The sequence below is a fragment of the Nicotiana sylvestris genome, chromosome 5, assembly GCF_000393655.2.
Source record: "Nicotiana sylvestris chromosome 5, ASM39365v2, whole genome shotgun sequence".
Classification (NCBI taxonomy): domain Eukaryota; kingdom Viridiplantae; phylum Streptophyta; class Magnoliopsida; order Solanales; family Solanaceae; genus Nicotiana; species Nicotiana sylvestris.
In genome coordinates, this window is record NC_091061.1 from 144,977,882 (window position 1) to 144,992,357 (window position 14,476).

Sequence of the window (14,476 nt, forward strand, 5' to 3'; positions counted from 1 at the left end):
TCAGAAAGAAAGGGAAGTTGAGTCCGCGGTTTATTGGACCATTTGAGATACTTAGGAGGATTGGAGAGGTGGCTTACGAGCTTGCTTTGCCACCTAGATTGTCGGGTGTTCATCCAGTATTCCATGTGTCCATGCTCCGAAAACATTGGGGAGCCGTCTCATATTTTAGATTTCAGTACAGTACAGCTAGATGAAAATTTGACTTATAATGTGGAGCCAGTGGCTATTTTGAGTCGACGGGTTCAAAAATTGAGATCAAAAGATATAGCATCAGTGAAAGTACAGTGGAGAGGTCGGCCCATGGAGGAGGCTACTTGGGAGACCGAGTAGGAGATGCGGAGCAGGTACCCGCACCTATTTGAAACTCTAGGTATGTTTCTTAACACGCTCGAGGACGAGCGTTTGTTTTAGTTGGGGAGAATGTAACGACCCGAACCGTCGTTTCCTATATTTTCGTCCCGTATTCCCCGTTAAATGCTTATTCATGCTTCAATATGTGTACTTGGTGAATTTGAGTCAACTCGGATCGAGTTTGGTATGAAATGGGACAATTAGTCTCTTTAAGGAAGAATTAGTTTGGAAAAGTCAATCGGACATTGACTTGTGAGTTAGAGGGCTCAGAATTGAATTCTGATGATTCGGTTAGTTTCAGGGGATGATTTAAGGCCTAGGAGCGCAATCAGAATTAATTTTGGAGGTCCGGTGAAAAAATTAGCTCATTTTGGCGAAGTTAGTATTTTGGCGATTTTCGGTTGATAGGTGAAATTTTGATCCGACGGTCGGAATGGAATTCCGAGAATTTTTATAGCGTCGTTATGCCATTTTGGATATGTGTGCAAAATTTCAAGTCATTCGGTCATATTTTGGTCGAGTTTTTGATCGAATGCTCGTTTTGGAAGTTTTAAAGGAACTTAGACTTGAATTATGTAATTCGATAATTTTGGTGTTAGTCGAGGTGTTTTGATAATTGGAACAAGTTTGAATAATATTATAAGATGTATTGGTATTTTTGGTTGAGGTCCCGAGGACCTCGGGATGATTTCGGATGGCTAACGGGAACTTTTGAAGTTGGAAATTTCATAATAGACGAAAGTTGTACATGAGTGCGCACAAGGCCTCACTTTGAACGATAATATATCTCGTTATATAAGGAGTTGTGTGAGCTAGAACCTATCCAATTAAAGCCCTTTGAGTCTAGTTTCCAACGTAACAAACCGTTTGTCATTTGGAAGTGTATACAGGAAGTTATGACCATTTCACTGGTGAGGTGTCAGAGCGCGCGAAGTCGCGCGTTTCGCGCATCTGAGGCAGAATGCTCAGCAAAAACGCGCGAACAACGCGCGAACTCGCGCGACTGGAGGGTTTTTAAGTACTCTAAAGACCGGAAATTAGAGGAATTAAGTCATTTCTCAAGCTTAGGGCTTCCTCTACATCCCAATTCAACCAAGGCACCCAATTGCACTTCTAAGGTAAGATTTTTGGAGTATTTTGAGTTGATTACTACTCCCAAACACTTATATTAACATGGATTGATCTTAAAAATCCTTAAATTTTCAAGAAATTCCTTCAAGAACTCAAAGAAGGGTTTTGCAAGATTTCTTCCAAAAGGTAAATCCTACACCTTAGACTCACATATATGGATATATTATGGAAATATGAGTATGAATCAAGTATTACAACTTATTGTATGGTGGTTGGAAGCCATAAATTCCCAATTTAAATACATGAACATGGTAGGGATTTAAAGGTGTTTATTTGATGGAATTTTTGTTGGTTTGGGTGTGAATGGTTGATCACACATGTGATGTTAGGAGTATAAATTGTTAAAGAATAATAGTGGGATGAATTGTTGGTTAATGGTGATAGTTGGAGGAACCAATGCTATAGTTAAGAGGTGTAAATATTTATGCCTACAAGATGTTTGATAATATGCCTAAATGGCATAATTTATGGGATCTAGTACTAATATTGGCCCTATTGAGTGTTGTATTGTAGATTGAAGTTACATAACTGTGTGAATTTCGATATTTTTCGAGTCTTTTCGATTGGGTTATATTCCCTTAGCCTATTGTAATGTATTCGTTGTGGTTTTGACCAGATTCGACGCGCGAAGAGGTAAATTCGAGAGGCAAGGGCATAGCGGAGTAGACGTTGGACCGTCTTGAGGTGAGTAATGATTTTAAATGATGCACTGAGGGTTTGAAACCCCGGATTGCACAACATACTGCTATGTTGAGATGAGACACGCGTTGTATGACGAGCGCGGGGTCATTTACTATTGGGGATTGTGACTTGGTCCATCCCAGTTGATATTTTTACCGCGTAATTGATAAAGATTTATTGTTTTTCACTATGATTGGGGCTTATTGCCATATTTGGGCTTCGTGCCAATTATCTGAAATCTTTTGTGAATTTACATCACTATTTTCCTCACGAATTGAAATATTATTTGAACTCAGTCCAATTGAATTATATTATTTTGTGAACTCAGCTACATTTATACTCAACTCGAGATTTAATGATATTTATAATGTTGTTGAGCTGAGCACTATTGTTTTACTGATGCCCAAGAGGCTTATGATTATTTTCTGGACTGATTGAGGCCGAGGGCCATACGTGAGGATATGTTGAGTGATGTGAGGAGGCTTTCAGGCCTCGAGTGTTATATGAGGAGGCTTTCAGGCCTCGAGTGTTATATGAGGAGGCTTTCAGGCCTCGAGTGTTATATGAGGAGGCTTTCAGGCCTCGAGTGTTATATGAGGAGGATTTCAGGCCTCGTGTGTGATGTGTGAAGGCTTTCAGGCCTATTGATATTGCGCTTGGGCTGTAGGAGCCCCTCCAGAGTCTGTACACACCCCCAGTGAGCGCAGGGTACCCAGGTGAGTTAGGAGTGGGCCCGAGAGGCCGTTGCTTGTGTGTGGTGAGTTGGGAGTGAGCCCGAGGGGCAGATGTTGTGTGCTGGTGAGTTGGGGGTGAGCTCGAGGGGCTGATACTATACTGAGATTTACATATTGAGCCCGAGGGGCAAGCTTTTGATTTATCTTACTGTGGAAATTATTTGTCTTTACTATTTTAAAAGAAGAATTATCTGATACTCACTATTTTACGGTATAACTGATTTTACTGCTTGGGATAGCGCTATATTGTGCCGTTATGAGATTTCATGTTTTCAATCTTTATTTATTTTTATTACTCACTGGGTCGGAGTACTCACATTACTCCCTGCACCATGTGTGCAGATACAGGCAGAGCTAGGTTCACTCCTGAGCACTGATTCTTTCCAGACCAGGCGGTGACCAGGAGTAATGAGGTAGATGTTGACGTCCGCAGCCCCGTTTTCTCCCTTATCTTTGTTATTTATGATAATTCCAGACATTGTAAAATATTAGTAAACTCTGTAGTAGCTCATGACTTGTGACACCTCGATTTCGGACTGAGTCGGGAGGGTTTTCCTTGTTCTATCACGTTTATTTCGCATTTAAGATTATATTGCCCATGCTTTAGACTTATTCCTGCTAAGTATTTATAAAGAGATGTACTGTTTTGTTAATTGGCTGGCCTTGTCCTCACGAGAGACGCCATCACGACCGGGTTGGGATTTTGGGTCGTGACATCATATTGCCCAAATGGAACATTAAAAGCAGTTCTATAAGTATGCTCCTTAAAAATTTGAATTTGCCAATATCCAGATTTTAAATCGAATTTTCAAAATATATTGGCGTCATATAATCTATATAGCAAGTCCCTTTTATTGGGGATAGGATATATAATCCATTTTAGATGTTTATTCAATGGTTTATAATTTATAACTAATCTAGGAATACCATGTTCCTTTTCTGCAACATTATTAACATAAAAGGCAGAACATGACCAAGGAGATTTTGAGGGTTTTATCAAACCCTTTTGTAACAAATTGTCAATCTCGTTTTTGCAGAATTCGACCAATTCAGCATTCATCTGGCAAGGTCGAGACTTAGTAGGGATATCATCTTCGGAGAAGTTTTCTTCATAAGGAAGAGTTACAATATGCCTTTTTCAATTCCAAAAGGCACTAGGGTGATCGGCGCAGACATCAACAGCCATCTATTTAGCAATCAATTTAATCTTTTGCTGAACCTTAGTAGATTGTAAAGTATCGAATATATTCATGCTTAATATTTCTGATTGTAATGAATTAACATGCCTTTGTTTCATATTAATCAAGGCGTTAAAATCTAGTTACGGGATCTGTAACAAAAGAATAACTTATCTTTCTATCTTGATAAGTAGAAGAAAAACCCTGTGCATCTATGATATTAAAAGGGTAAATAGCATTAATAAAAGGGGTTCCGAGTATAATCGGAGAGTATAACTGATTTTTTTATCAAAAAGAAGAAATGAGGAATACAAACTCTATTTTGGCAAATACGAGTATTTGGTAATTTATACTCTATATCTAAAGCATGACCAGAAGCAGATCGACCAAATGATTGGTCTTTTGAAAATATTTAGTAGGAACAAGACCCTCTTGAATACAACTTACATCTGCTCCACTATCAATCATTGCTACATCAGTTAGAGAGAAAGTACTATCAATCAAGATAGTACATTTAATGTACCACTTATGAGCCGTAACAACCTGCATCATTCCTAAAAACATATCAGAATTTTCATTAATCGAATCAATCTGATCAGAAATTTCTTTTCCCTTTTCATTTGACGATTCGGAAATTCCATTAGCCGAAAAATCAGTTGGAAAATCAGTTAGAGAATTATTTTTCTCAATTTAAGTAATCCGGTGATCACAAATCATTTGATTTTGTTTAAGAGACTTAATATCTTTTTTCAAATTCTCAATTTCGATTTTTAAATCATCAAAAAAAGCATCTCTGCTAGGTGTACTGGACTTATGAAATCGTTTATTAATTTCAGACAAAGAATAAGGCGCAAAATGTTCAAATTCGTTCTTATATTTTTCAAAAGGTTTTGAACTACTAGAACTAGAACTTGTAGCTAGATTAATAATTTTTTCACGAAGTTTTTCATCGGTAACTTCCTTTAAAAGTTCTATTACATTTTCAGATGTAATAGTTTTCATATTTAAATCATGAAATTGTGATTGCAATTTATAAAATTCGTCATCATCACAAGTACAAATATCACCTTTGCAAGCAGTGCAAGAAGTATCAACATTTTTATCACTATCAGATAAATCAATTAAATCAACTTCATCTTCAGATTCAGTTTCAGAGTAATAGTCAGATTCTGATCCTGAAGTGTATAACAAGCCATAAACCTTATCGCGTAACTCATCATCGAGTTCTAAGGTTTTCAGCTTTTGAAGCTTGCAATTTGGAGAAATATGACCAAACTTTCCACACTTATAACACTTAATATCAGCGAGATCTCTCTTTGATCTATTCTTCGTAAATTGAGTAGATTTCCGATGCGCTTTTCTAGTATCACGTTCTTCCTTAGACCTATATCTAGACCTCTTTTTCTTATACGGTCTATCCGGGTTAGGATACCTATGATATCTGTTTTTCTTCTTCTTCCTACTTTGAGTAGAGGTTCCGGGTAAACCGAACTGGGTACAAAAATCACCTAATTGAGATTTCTCTTTAAGCTTATCAATCTTAAGCTGTCTAGAAAGCTTTAGCTCATTACACAAGTTTAATCATTCTTGTGTACACACTCCTATAAGTTTACCATAGGTATAATTACCATACTGAATTTCATCGTAACTACCCCTTAATACTTTCCTTAACCTTTCAGTAAATAAGGAAGGGAGGCCATCTATAAACTTAGCTTTCCAATGCTCATATTTATTCTCGGGTAGTTCCATAACCCTACTCACAAAAGTATCTTTATACAATCTAAATTCACTAAGGGTCTTACATCTAAGCCCATTAAGTAAGGTTCTAATGGTCTCATGATTTGAGGTAAATCTACCATTGAAATGCTCTAAAATTGTAAGGATAAGGGTATACACTGCATCTTCTCTACCCTTAACTAGAGCCATACCTATATTATCAACACCTTCGTCTACGGCTGTAGCATTAATAACGAAAGCCTTTTCTTCAACAGATAAATAATTATCCCACCAGCCACGAAGTTGGCCAGTAAAGCCTGCAATAATCATTTTGCAAATAGTTCTATCCGTATTTTTAACACTTTTGCAGATAGTCGAATACATAAGCATTCTATGTACGAGAATGGTTAATTGTCTATCAGTTAAACCATCAAGATTCCATTCATAAATTTCGGAACCGCTATAAGACGTATTAGTCTGGGGACTGTCTAGGTCTGATACATACTCTTATTGAGCCCATGTGTCTAGCAGTTCTAACTGTGAAAGGGATAACCCTTTTGACAACTTCAGCGGGCTTTAATGTCACAGCTGGCTAGACATAGCCACTAAGGCAAAGCCAATAAGAGTAGTACCAGAGTCGACTGTACCACAATCTTGGAACCAAGCCAAGAAACTATATTAAAATTCCTTTATATTTTGAAAGAGTCTGGATTCTTCATGGTTAATATGCAAGAGAAATTAGTTTTTCAACATAGATATGAATCCGTTTAGCCGGACATAGTCACGGCTGGGGAGAGAAACTAAGTATATAAAATACTATATAATAAAATAAAATAAATACCTTTAAGGCCGAGAAGCAAGGCCCTGAAGATGAACTGAACTTCAAAACTTTTATTAATCTTCAACTGATTTACAAAACTAATAAGCTAAAAGCTTTACAAGAAGGAGAGAGTTTAGAGAGAGAGATTAGAGAGAGAGGGGGTTCTCACGACCTGCCTCTTTAAATGAAGAGGTCCTCTATTTAAAGAAGGAAAAAAACATAAAGAATCTTTAAATAGTAGATTGGGTCCCACATCTGGGTCCCTATACAGTTTTTCTACTGTTGGGAATAGCGTATCTAGGTCCCTTATACATTGTTTCTACTGTTGGGAACATTGTATCTACTGTTGTGTGGGGTCTTCGGCGGCTTTAGTCAAAGTCTTCTTTTGTCTAAATCGTTCATTTGTTGGAGGAAATTTTCCACCTTTTCTCTCTCTTTGTCAGATAATATTATTTCTGGCTACATCAGCTGTGAATCTTCTTCTGCGATATCATCGCCACTTGTTTCACTGTGCATTGATGTGTCTGATCTTTCACATTGATTCAAAGTTTGAAGTAAATTTCTTTTTACTTCTTCCAGATATTTATTTACTAATTCGGTTTTATCTCCGTCTTGAACAGAGATTCTTCGAGCAATATGTTTGACGGAGCTGTCATCAAATATTTTCTTCTATGGAGTGGACGAGTATACTTGGATTTGTGTTTTAATAGAATCCAATAATTCTTGTCCATATAACATTTTTGTTTTGGGATCATTCTTTATTAATTTGTCACAAAAATTGTTGTAAAATACCCTGTATAAGCAAAGGATTTGTTCCTCCATAAAACCTAATTCATGAGTCCACTTATGAATCCATGGGATAGAGAATTCAATAAAGAAATAAATTTGATCAATTTTTTCTAGGCAACAGATATGATCTGCGTGATATAACTCTGAAATTTTTGCCCATTCTTTGTATAACTTAAGGAATGGCTCAGGCAGGATTTTCGTTGTGGGACCGTGGTATGACCACCAATTTAAGAACCAGTTGGGGATAAGTCCTGTAAATATTTTTTCACATACTTTAATAAATCAAGTATGTTTATGCCTCTCATTGTTATAATAAAGCACTCTATCAAATGCTTGGATATAATGCCAATAAGTAAAATTCATGGGTGATTTATTAAGGCTTATCTGTCTTTCTTTCATTGTTGAAATCCTCCATTCTTCAACAGATATAATCTGTTTGATAATGATTTTTGAGAAGTTATAAACGTTCTCATTTGTGTTATAACCCGAAAAGTGCTGGAATTCTGCACTACCTGTACTGATTAGAATAGTCTCATAATAAGTGTGGGTTTTATATGATTCACCCTGGTAGTATAATCCATTAATCAGATATCTCTGGAATATCTTCCATGGTTCATATTTTCGCTGAATCTCAGAGTTTTCTAGGAGAAATATTATTTCTTTCTTTGGTAATTTTTCGTAAGACTTAATATCATCGTTGTCTTCTTCTCTAGCGATTGAAGCAAATGTATTACTTTGCTTTTTGGAAGCCAAATATGCCTGTAGATGACCATATAATGGATCATCTTCTGGAATATCATCCAGATGTATAGACGGACCTGATGAAGAATCTCCTTTATGAAAAATCTTTGAGTTTATTAAACTCCTTTTTCTTGCTTGTATCAATGGAGAATTTGATGAAGATCCGTATGACGATCCTTGAGAATATGATCTACTAGAGGAATATCTTCCCCTACCTCTGCCTCTGGTGGCCCATGAAGGGTCCATTCTGCACAAATAACAAGTCAACTTAGAAGTAATAATCCAGCATATCATCCCTAATAATTTTAGTATAGGTATGAATTCCTAACAATTTCATCATGATTATGATTTTTAATCAGGTTATCAACGATATCTTCAATTATCAAATCAATTATGAGACTTTGTAGATCTCGATTTAATCTAACCACTTTCAGAATAGTAATTAACAATTCTTCCTCTAAAAAAGTTGTATAGAAATTCATAATTAATCAAGGTATTCTCGGGATAAGAAATCCGGAAGGGAATTATCAATTCCTTTTTTGTATTGAATTTCAAAATCAAAAGGCGCCAGTTGAGCTTGCCATCTAGAAAATATTAATTTAGATGCATCATGTTTGAAATCTTTGTCAAACATATATTTAACAGATTGAGCACCAGTTTTTATTAAAAACTTTTAATTATATAAATCGTCTTGAAATTTTAAAACACATTTAACAATAGTCAACATTTCATGAGCCACAGTAGCATATTTATTTTGGGCTTCGGTCCATTTACCAGAGTGAAATCTTATCAGGTATTCACTCTTATTGTTGGGATTCACTTGTTCTAAAATCCCACCGTAGTCAATGTTGGACGCATCAGTCTCAATAATTTTTTGCCATGTAGGATTAGCAAGAGTTAAGCAAGGTAAAGACTTAACACGCTGTTTAATATTTTTGACTAACGTAGTATGCTGGTCAGTCCAAGGCTTCTTTTGATCCTTTTTCAGCCTGTCGTATAGAGGGGCTAGATCACGAGATAAACTTTTGTAGAAAGGAGATATATAATTCAAACTTCCCAAAAATCTTTGTAATTGAGTCCTGTCAGTAATAACATCAGGAAATTTTGAGGCAAAATCAATCGATCTTTGTATCGGGGTAATTTTTCCTTGGCAAATATTATGACCTAAAAATCGAACATTTGTTTGGAATAGACTCATTTTTGGTTTAGAAATTACTAAACCGTTTTGTATTACAATTTTCTTAAAAATATCAAGATGCTTAATATGCATCTCTAATGTTTTAGAAAATACTAATATGTCGTCAATATAAACGATGATAAAATCTAGATAAGGGTTAAAAATATCATTCATAATTTTCTGAAATTTAGAAGGGGCATTTTTTAAACCAAATGGCATGACATTCCATTCATATTGCCCAAATGGAACATTAAAAGCAGGTTCTATAAGTATGCTCCTTAAAAATTTGAATTTGCCAATATCCAGATTTTAAATCGAATTTTGAAAATATATTGGCGTCATATAATCTAGATAGCAAGTCCCTTTTATTGGGGATAGGATATCTAATCCATTTTAGATGTTTATTCAATGGTTTATAATTTATAACTAATCTAGGAATATCACGTTCCTTTTCTGCAGCATTATTAACATAAAAGGCAGAACATGACCAAGGAGATTTTGAGGGTTTTATCAAACCCTTTTGTAACAAGCTGTCAATCTCGTTTTTGCATAATTCGACCAATTCAGCATTCATCTGGTAAGGTCGAAACTTAGTAGGGATATCATCTTCGGAGAAGTTTTCTTCATAAGGAAGAGTTACAATATGCCTTTTTCGATTCCAAAAGGAACTAGGGTGATCGGCGTAGACATCAACAACCATCTGTTCAGCAATCAATTTAATCTTTTGCTGAACCTTAGCAGATTGTAAAGTATCGAATATATTCATGCTTAATATTTCTGATTGTAATGAATTAACATGCCTTTGTTTCATATTAATCAAGCCGTTAATATCTCTAGTTACGGGATCTGTAACAAAAGAATAACTTATCTTTCTATCTTGATAAGTAGCAGAAAAACCCTGTGCATCTATGTTATTTTTTTTTTTTGGTAATCCGCTAGGCAAGCGCCTAGGGCTAGTTTTATATATAACAAAAATAAAAATCAAAATACATTGTCATGATATCCTACAAATTGAAAGGAATATAATTTGAAACTAATAAATATCATATTATCTAAATTGTGCAGATTAATGAATGTTTTTGCCCAACTTTCTTGATGATGTGCGCTTGCCATAAACGACCAAGATATTCCTTGTGAAGCATGCGTTTCAATTCCAGCTTGCATTTCCTTGTGAAATATCGTATCAAATGCAAGCCCCAATATGCTTAAAGCAACGTGGTTTGCTTCGAAAGCAATGTCTCTTGCTGGATTGCTTTCCACCCATGTGCATGCCATGTCCAGCATTTCACAAGAAAATAAATTTCACAAGGAAATACCCATGCACATGCTTTCGTGCATCTCCAGCTTCGATAGAAGCAATTCCAAGTTTCAAAAAACCCATACACGTTCTACCATTTCCATGTCCAGCATGCTCTTTGTTTTCCATGAATTAAGGTTCACGATTCAAGACCCCTTTCGCGTGCTTTTTTGCTGGATATTTTTCCAGCCCATGCGCATGCCATGCGTTCTTTTCTAGTTTCGATAGAATCAATTCCAGGTTTCAGAACTTCATGTACACGCTCTATCATTTCTCGAAATGAGCTAAAATATTGCATTCTCAAGCATGAAAAGCATCTATGTCCAGCCTGCTACTGACCAGCGTTCCCTTCTATGAGATATCATGCGTGCCTCCCTTTTTATTATATTTTTTAATCCCAAATTGAAGTCCCTGCTGCTGTTGTTCTTCCCTTCCCCGGCCAGGAGCATGCTTCACACTTTTCAGAAGAAACCATGTGATGTTGTACCTGCGCGCTAAAGATACCCTCCTCCCTTATGATTTGAATATATTGGTCGTTTAAGTTGACATGCCTCCTGCTATTCCTTTTCTCTTTGCTTCTTATCTCCTGTCCACCTTCACCCTTAGACTTGGACATTGCATCTTATCTTCACTAACCAACCTCCTTCCCTTTTCATCTAGATGCCAGAATTGTTGGCATTCTATTTCTCCATGATCTAAAGCATAATTAGCCAAGTGATCAGCCAACTTGTTGCCCTCTCTATGAATATGAGTAACTGTGTAATTGCCCCCAGTCATTAGTTGCATTATTTCCTCTACCTGCTCAGATATGATCCATGGTGGTTTCCAGATCCCATCCATAATCTTTTTTAATAACATTGAGTCAGTTTGAAGCCATACATGAGGGTATTATTGAAATCTGCAGAACCTTAGTGCCTCTACCATGGCCTTCGCTTCTGCTACTGTGTTTGTTGTCTCCTCAATCTCCCTTCCTACTGACTTGACTATGTCACCATTTTCATTTCGTATACAGAAACCTATTGAGCTTCTGCCTGGATTCCCCCTCAAAGCCCCATCCGTATTAACCTTTAGCCATCCTGTATTTGGAAGTTCCCACATGACTTTGGTAACCTTAAGTTTTGGAGTGAAATTTTCCATCACAACTAATAGATCTTGCCATTTGTGAGGTACCATGATCATCCCAGGCTTTCTCAGTTTCACCAAAGCCTGAAGATTTGATGAAACTTGATAGATCACCCTGCTTGTTCTCACGCCATCACCATACTTCATATTATTTCTTCTTTTCCAAAGTTCCCAGACTATGCATGAGGGGAGTGCTTGCATTATTGGTTTTAGCCTTAAGCACACATTTGCAGTCCAACATTTTGTGATTGCTTGGTGCAATGTAAGTCCCTCCACATTTATTCCTGCCCTCGATAGAAAATACCTCCAAGTTATCTTTGCAGTTTCTGATCTAAAAAACAAGTGCTTAAGAGATTCCTCATCAGGCTGTATACAACACCAACATTTTGATGGCATGCAGTAGCCTATCCTTTTCAAGAAATCATCTAAAGGTAGTTTTGCTTTCCACACTTTCCACATGAAAAATGATATTTTAAAAGGAAGTCCCTTCACCCAAATCATTTTATAAGCTGTTCTTGGTTCGTCTCTTCTTCTCGTATACTCCCATGCTGATTAACACTGAAATATTCTCTTGTTTCCAGCATCCAACACGGCCTGTCAAGAACCTGCATCTGTGAAGGTGGTTTGATTTTCTCCATAATGTGTACTGCTAAGTCTTCAGGAAGTATTTCATATAGCCTGGCCACATCCCACTCACCATCTAAGGTAACATCATTTACATTATGTATATTTTCATCAATGCCAAAGTCCTGAGGAACTAAAAAATATAGTGCCCCAAGACCTGTCCAATTTTCATACCAAAATAGTGAGGATCCCATTTTTGTTTACCAAAGGATTTGATGTTCAATCAGATATCTGCATTCCAGCATTTTTCTCCAGATGTGAGACCCCTTTTTCCACGGAACAATAACAGGATTTAATTTTTTGCAGTATTTCTGACATACGAAAGCGCTCCATAGGCTCGGTTTTGTTCTGAAATTCCACCACAACTTACTGAATAATGCGTTTGCTACATCATGCAGTGACCTGAAACCTATTCCTACTTCTTCAATTGGCATGCATAAGGTATTCCATGAAGCCCAATGCCTACTAGTTCCTCCTACAGTGTTGCTCCAAAAAAACCGAGCAAACAATTTGTGCAACCTATTTATCACATACTTTGGAGGGTTTACAGCTGAAAGTAGATGCATAGGCATGCTATGCAATACATGGGATATGAGAACTGCCCTGCCCCCTACTGATAATAACTTGCCCTGCCATGATTGCATTTTGTCCATTACCTTAGTAATTAGGGGCTGATAGAATTCCAGCTTTCTCCTTGCATAAAATATCGGACAACCTAGATATATGATAGGGAAATCATTCCTATAAATGCCTGTGATCCTTTCTACCTTGCTGACCACTTCCATGTATGTTAAATGATGCAGGTACACAGCTGATTTGGTCTTGTTAACAAGCTACCCAGATGCATTTTCATATTCCTTCAGCACTTGCATAATCAGCATCAGAGATGTTTCATCTGAGGATGAGAAGATAATCATGTCATCTGCATACGCCAAATGATTGATCTTTGGACTCCACTTTGGCATCCCAAATCCACAAAAATACATGTTAGTATGTAGTGCATTGAGTCCCCTAGATATGCTTCTGCTGCCAATATAAACAAAGATGGAGAAACAGGATCACCTTGTTTTATTCCCCTTGAATACTTAAAGAACCCACGCGCTTGACCATTTATTAGAATAGAATACCAATTGTTTGAAACTAATCCAAAGACAATCCCTATCAACCTTTCTGTGAATCCCATCTTTCTTAGTACCTTGGTTAGGAATAGCCAAGATAATCTATCATAAGCTTTGGTCATATCTAGCTTCAGGATGACATTAGGTCCAGCCTTAGTTCTAAGCCTAATGTCAGTCACTATCTCCTGAGTTAAAAGGATGTTTTCTACTATATTCCTTCCCTTAACAAAACCTGCTTGCTCCTCCGATATCAGACTTGGGAGAAATTTCACTAGCCTTTCATGAACCACCCTTGATATAACCTTATTAGAAAAATTACTGAGGCTTATTGGTCTTAAATCAGAAAAGGTGGTACCTTCTTTTTTCTTTGGTAGAAGAACTAGGTTTGTGTGTGTTACACACTTGGGAAGCTCATGGCCATTGAAAAAAGCCCTCACCATGTCGTACAGGTCATCCCCTATTAAGTCCAAACAAGAATGATAAAATTTTCCTGACATACCATCTGGCCCCCAGCACTATCACCATTAAGTCCAAGTACTGCCACTTTAACCTCCTCTTTTGTTGGTTGCTTAATCAATTCTGCATTCTGCTCAGTGTTAATTAGATTAGGAACATGCTCTAAGATATCAAATGATGAAGAAGTAGCTTCTTCTGTGAACTGTTCCTCGTAGAATTTGATAGCCTCTTCTGCAATTTGTTCTTCTTCTTCAATCCAGGTTCCTTCACTGTTTTGAATTCTGTTAAGCTGAAGTCTCTTCCTTCTACCTCTCACTTGTGCATGGAAGAACTTAGTGTTCCTATCCCCTTCCTTGAACCAAGTCATGCCTGCTTTTTGTTGCCAATATTTCTCCTCTAGTGCAAGACTTTTGATCAATTCTGCCTGAACTTTTTGTAGTCTTTCCCTGTTCATTCCTGTAGGATTTGCTTCAAATTCTACTTCATGAACCATCACTACCTCTTCCATAGGGTAAATAGCATTAATAAAAGGGGTTTCGAG

The 14,476-nt window shown here is 36.9% G+C and overlaps 1 protein-coding gene across 1 annotated transcript; it reads right to left on the reverse strand.

Annotated features, from left to right (window-relative positions):
• Positions 1-11,194: 11,194 nt before the first annotated feature.
• On the reverse strand, positions 11,195-12,238 carry LOC138869441 (uncharacterized). Its single transcript, XM_070147059.1, has 2 exons — positions 11,537-12,238; positions 11,195-11,458 (listed from the first exon to the last, which is right to left on the reverse strand). Exons 1-2 carry the CDS (start codon positions 12,236-12,238, stop codon positions 11,195-11,197), a joined length of 966 nt encoding a protein of 321 aa, XP_070003160.1.
• Between the last annotated feature and the right edge of the window lie 2,238 nt (positions 12,239-14,476).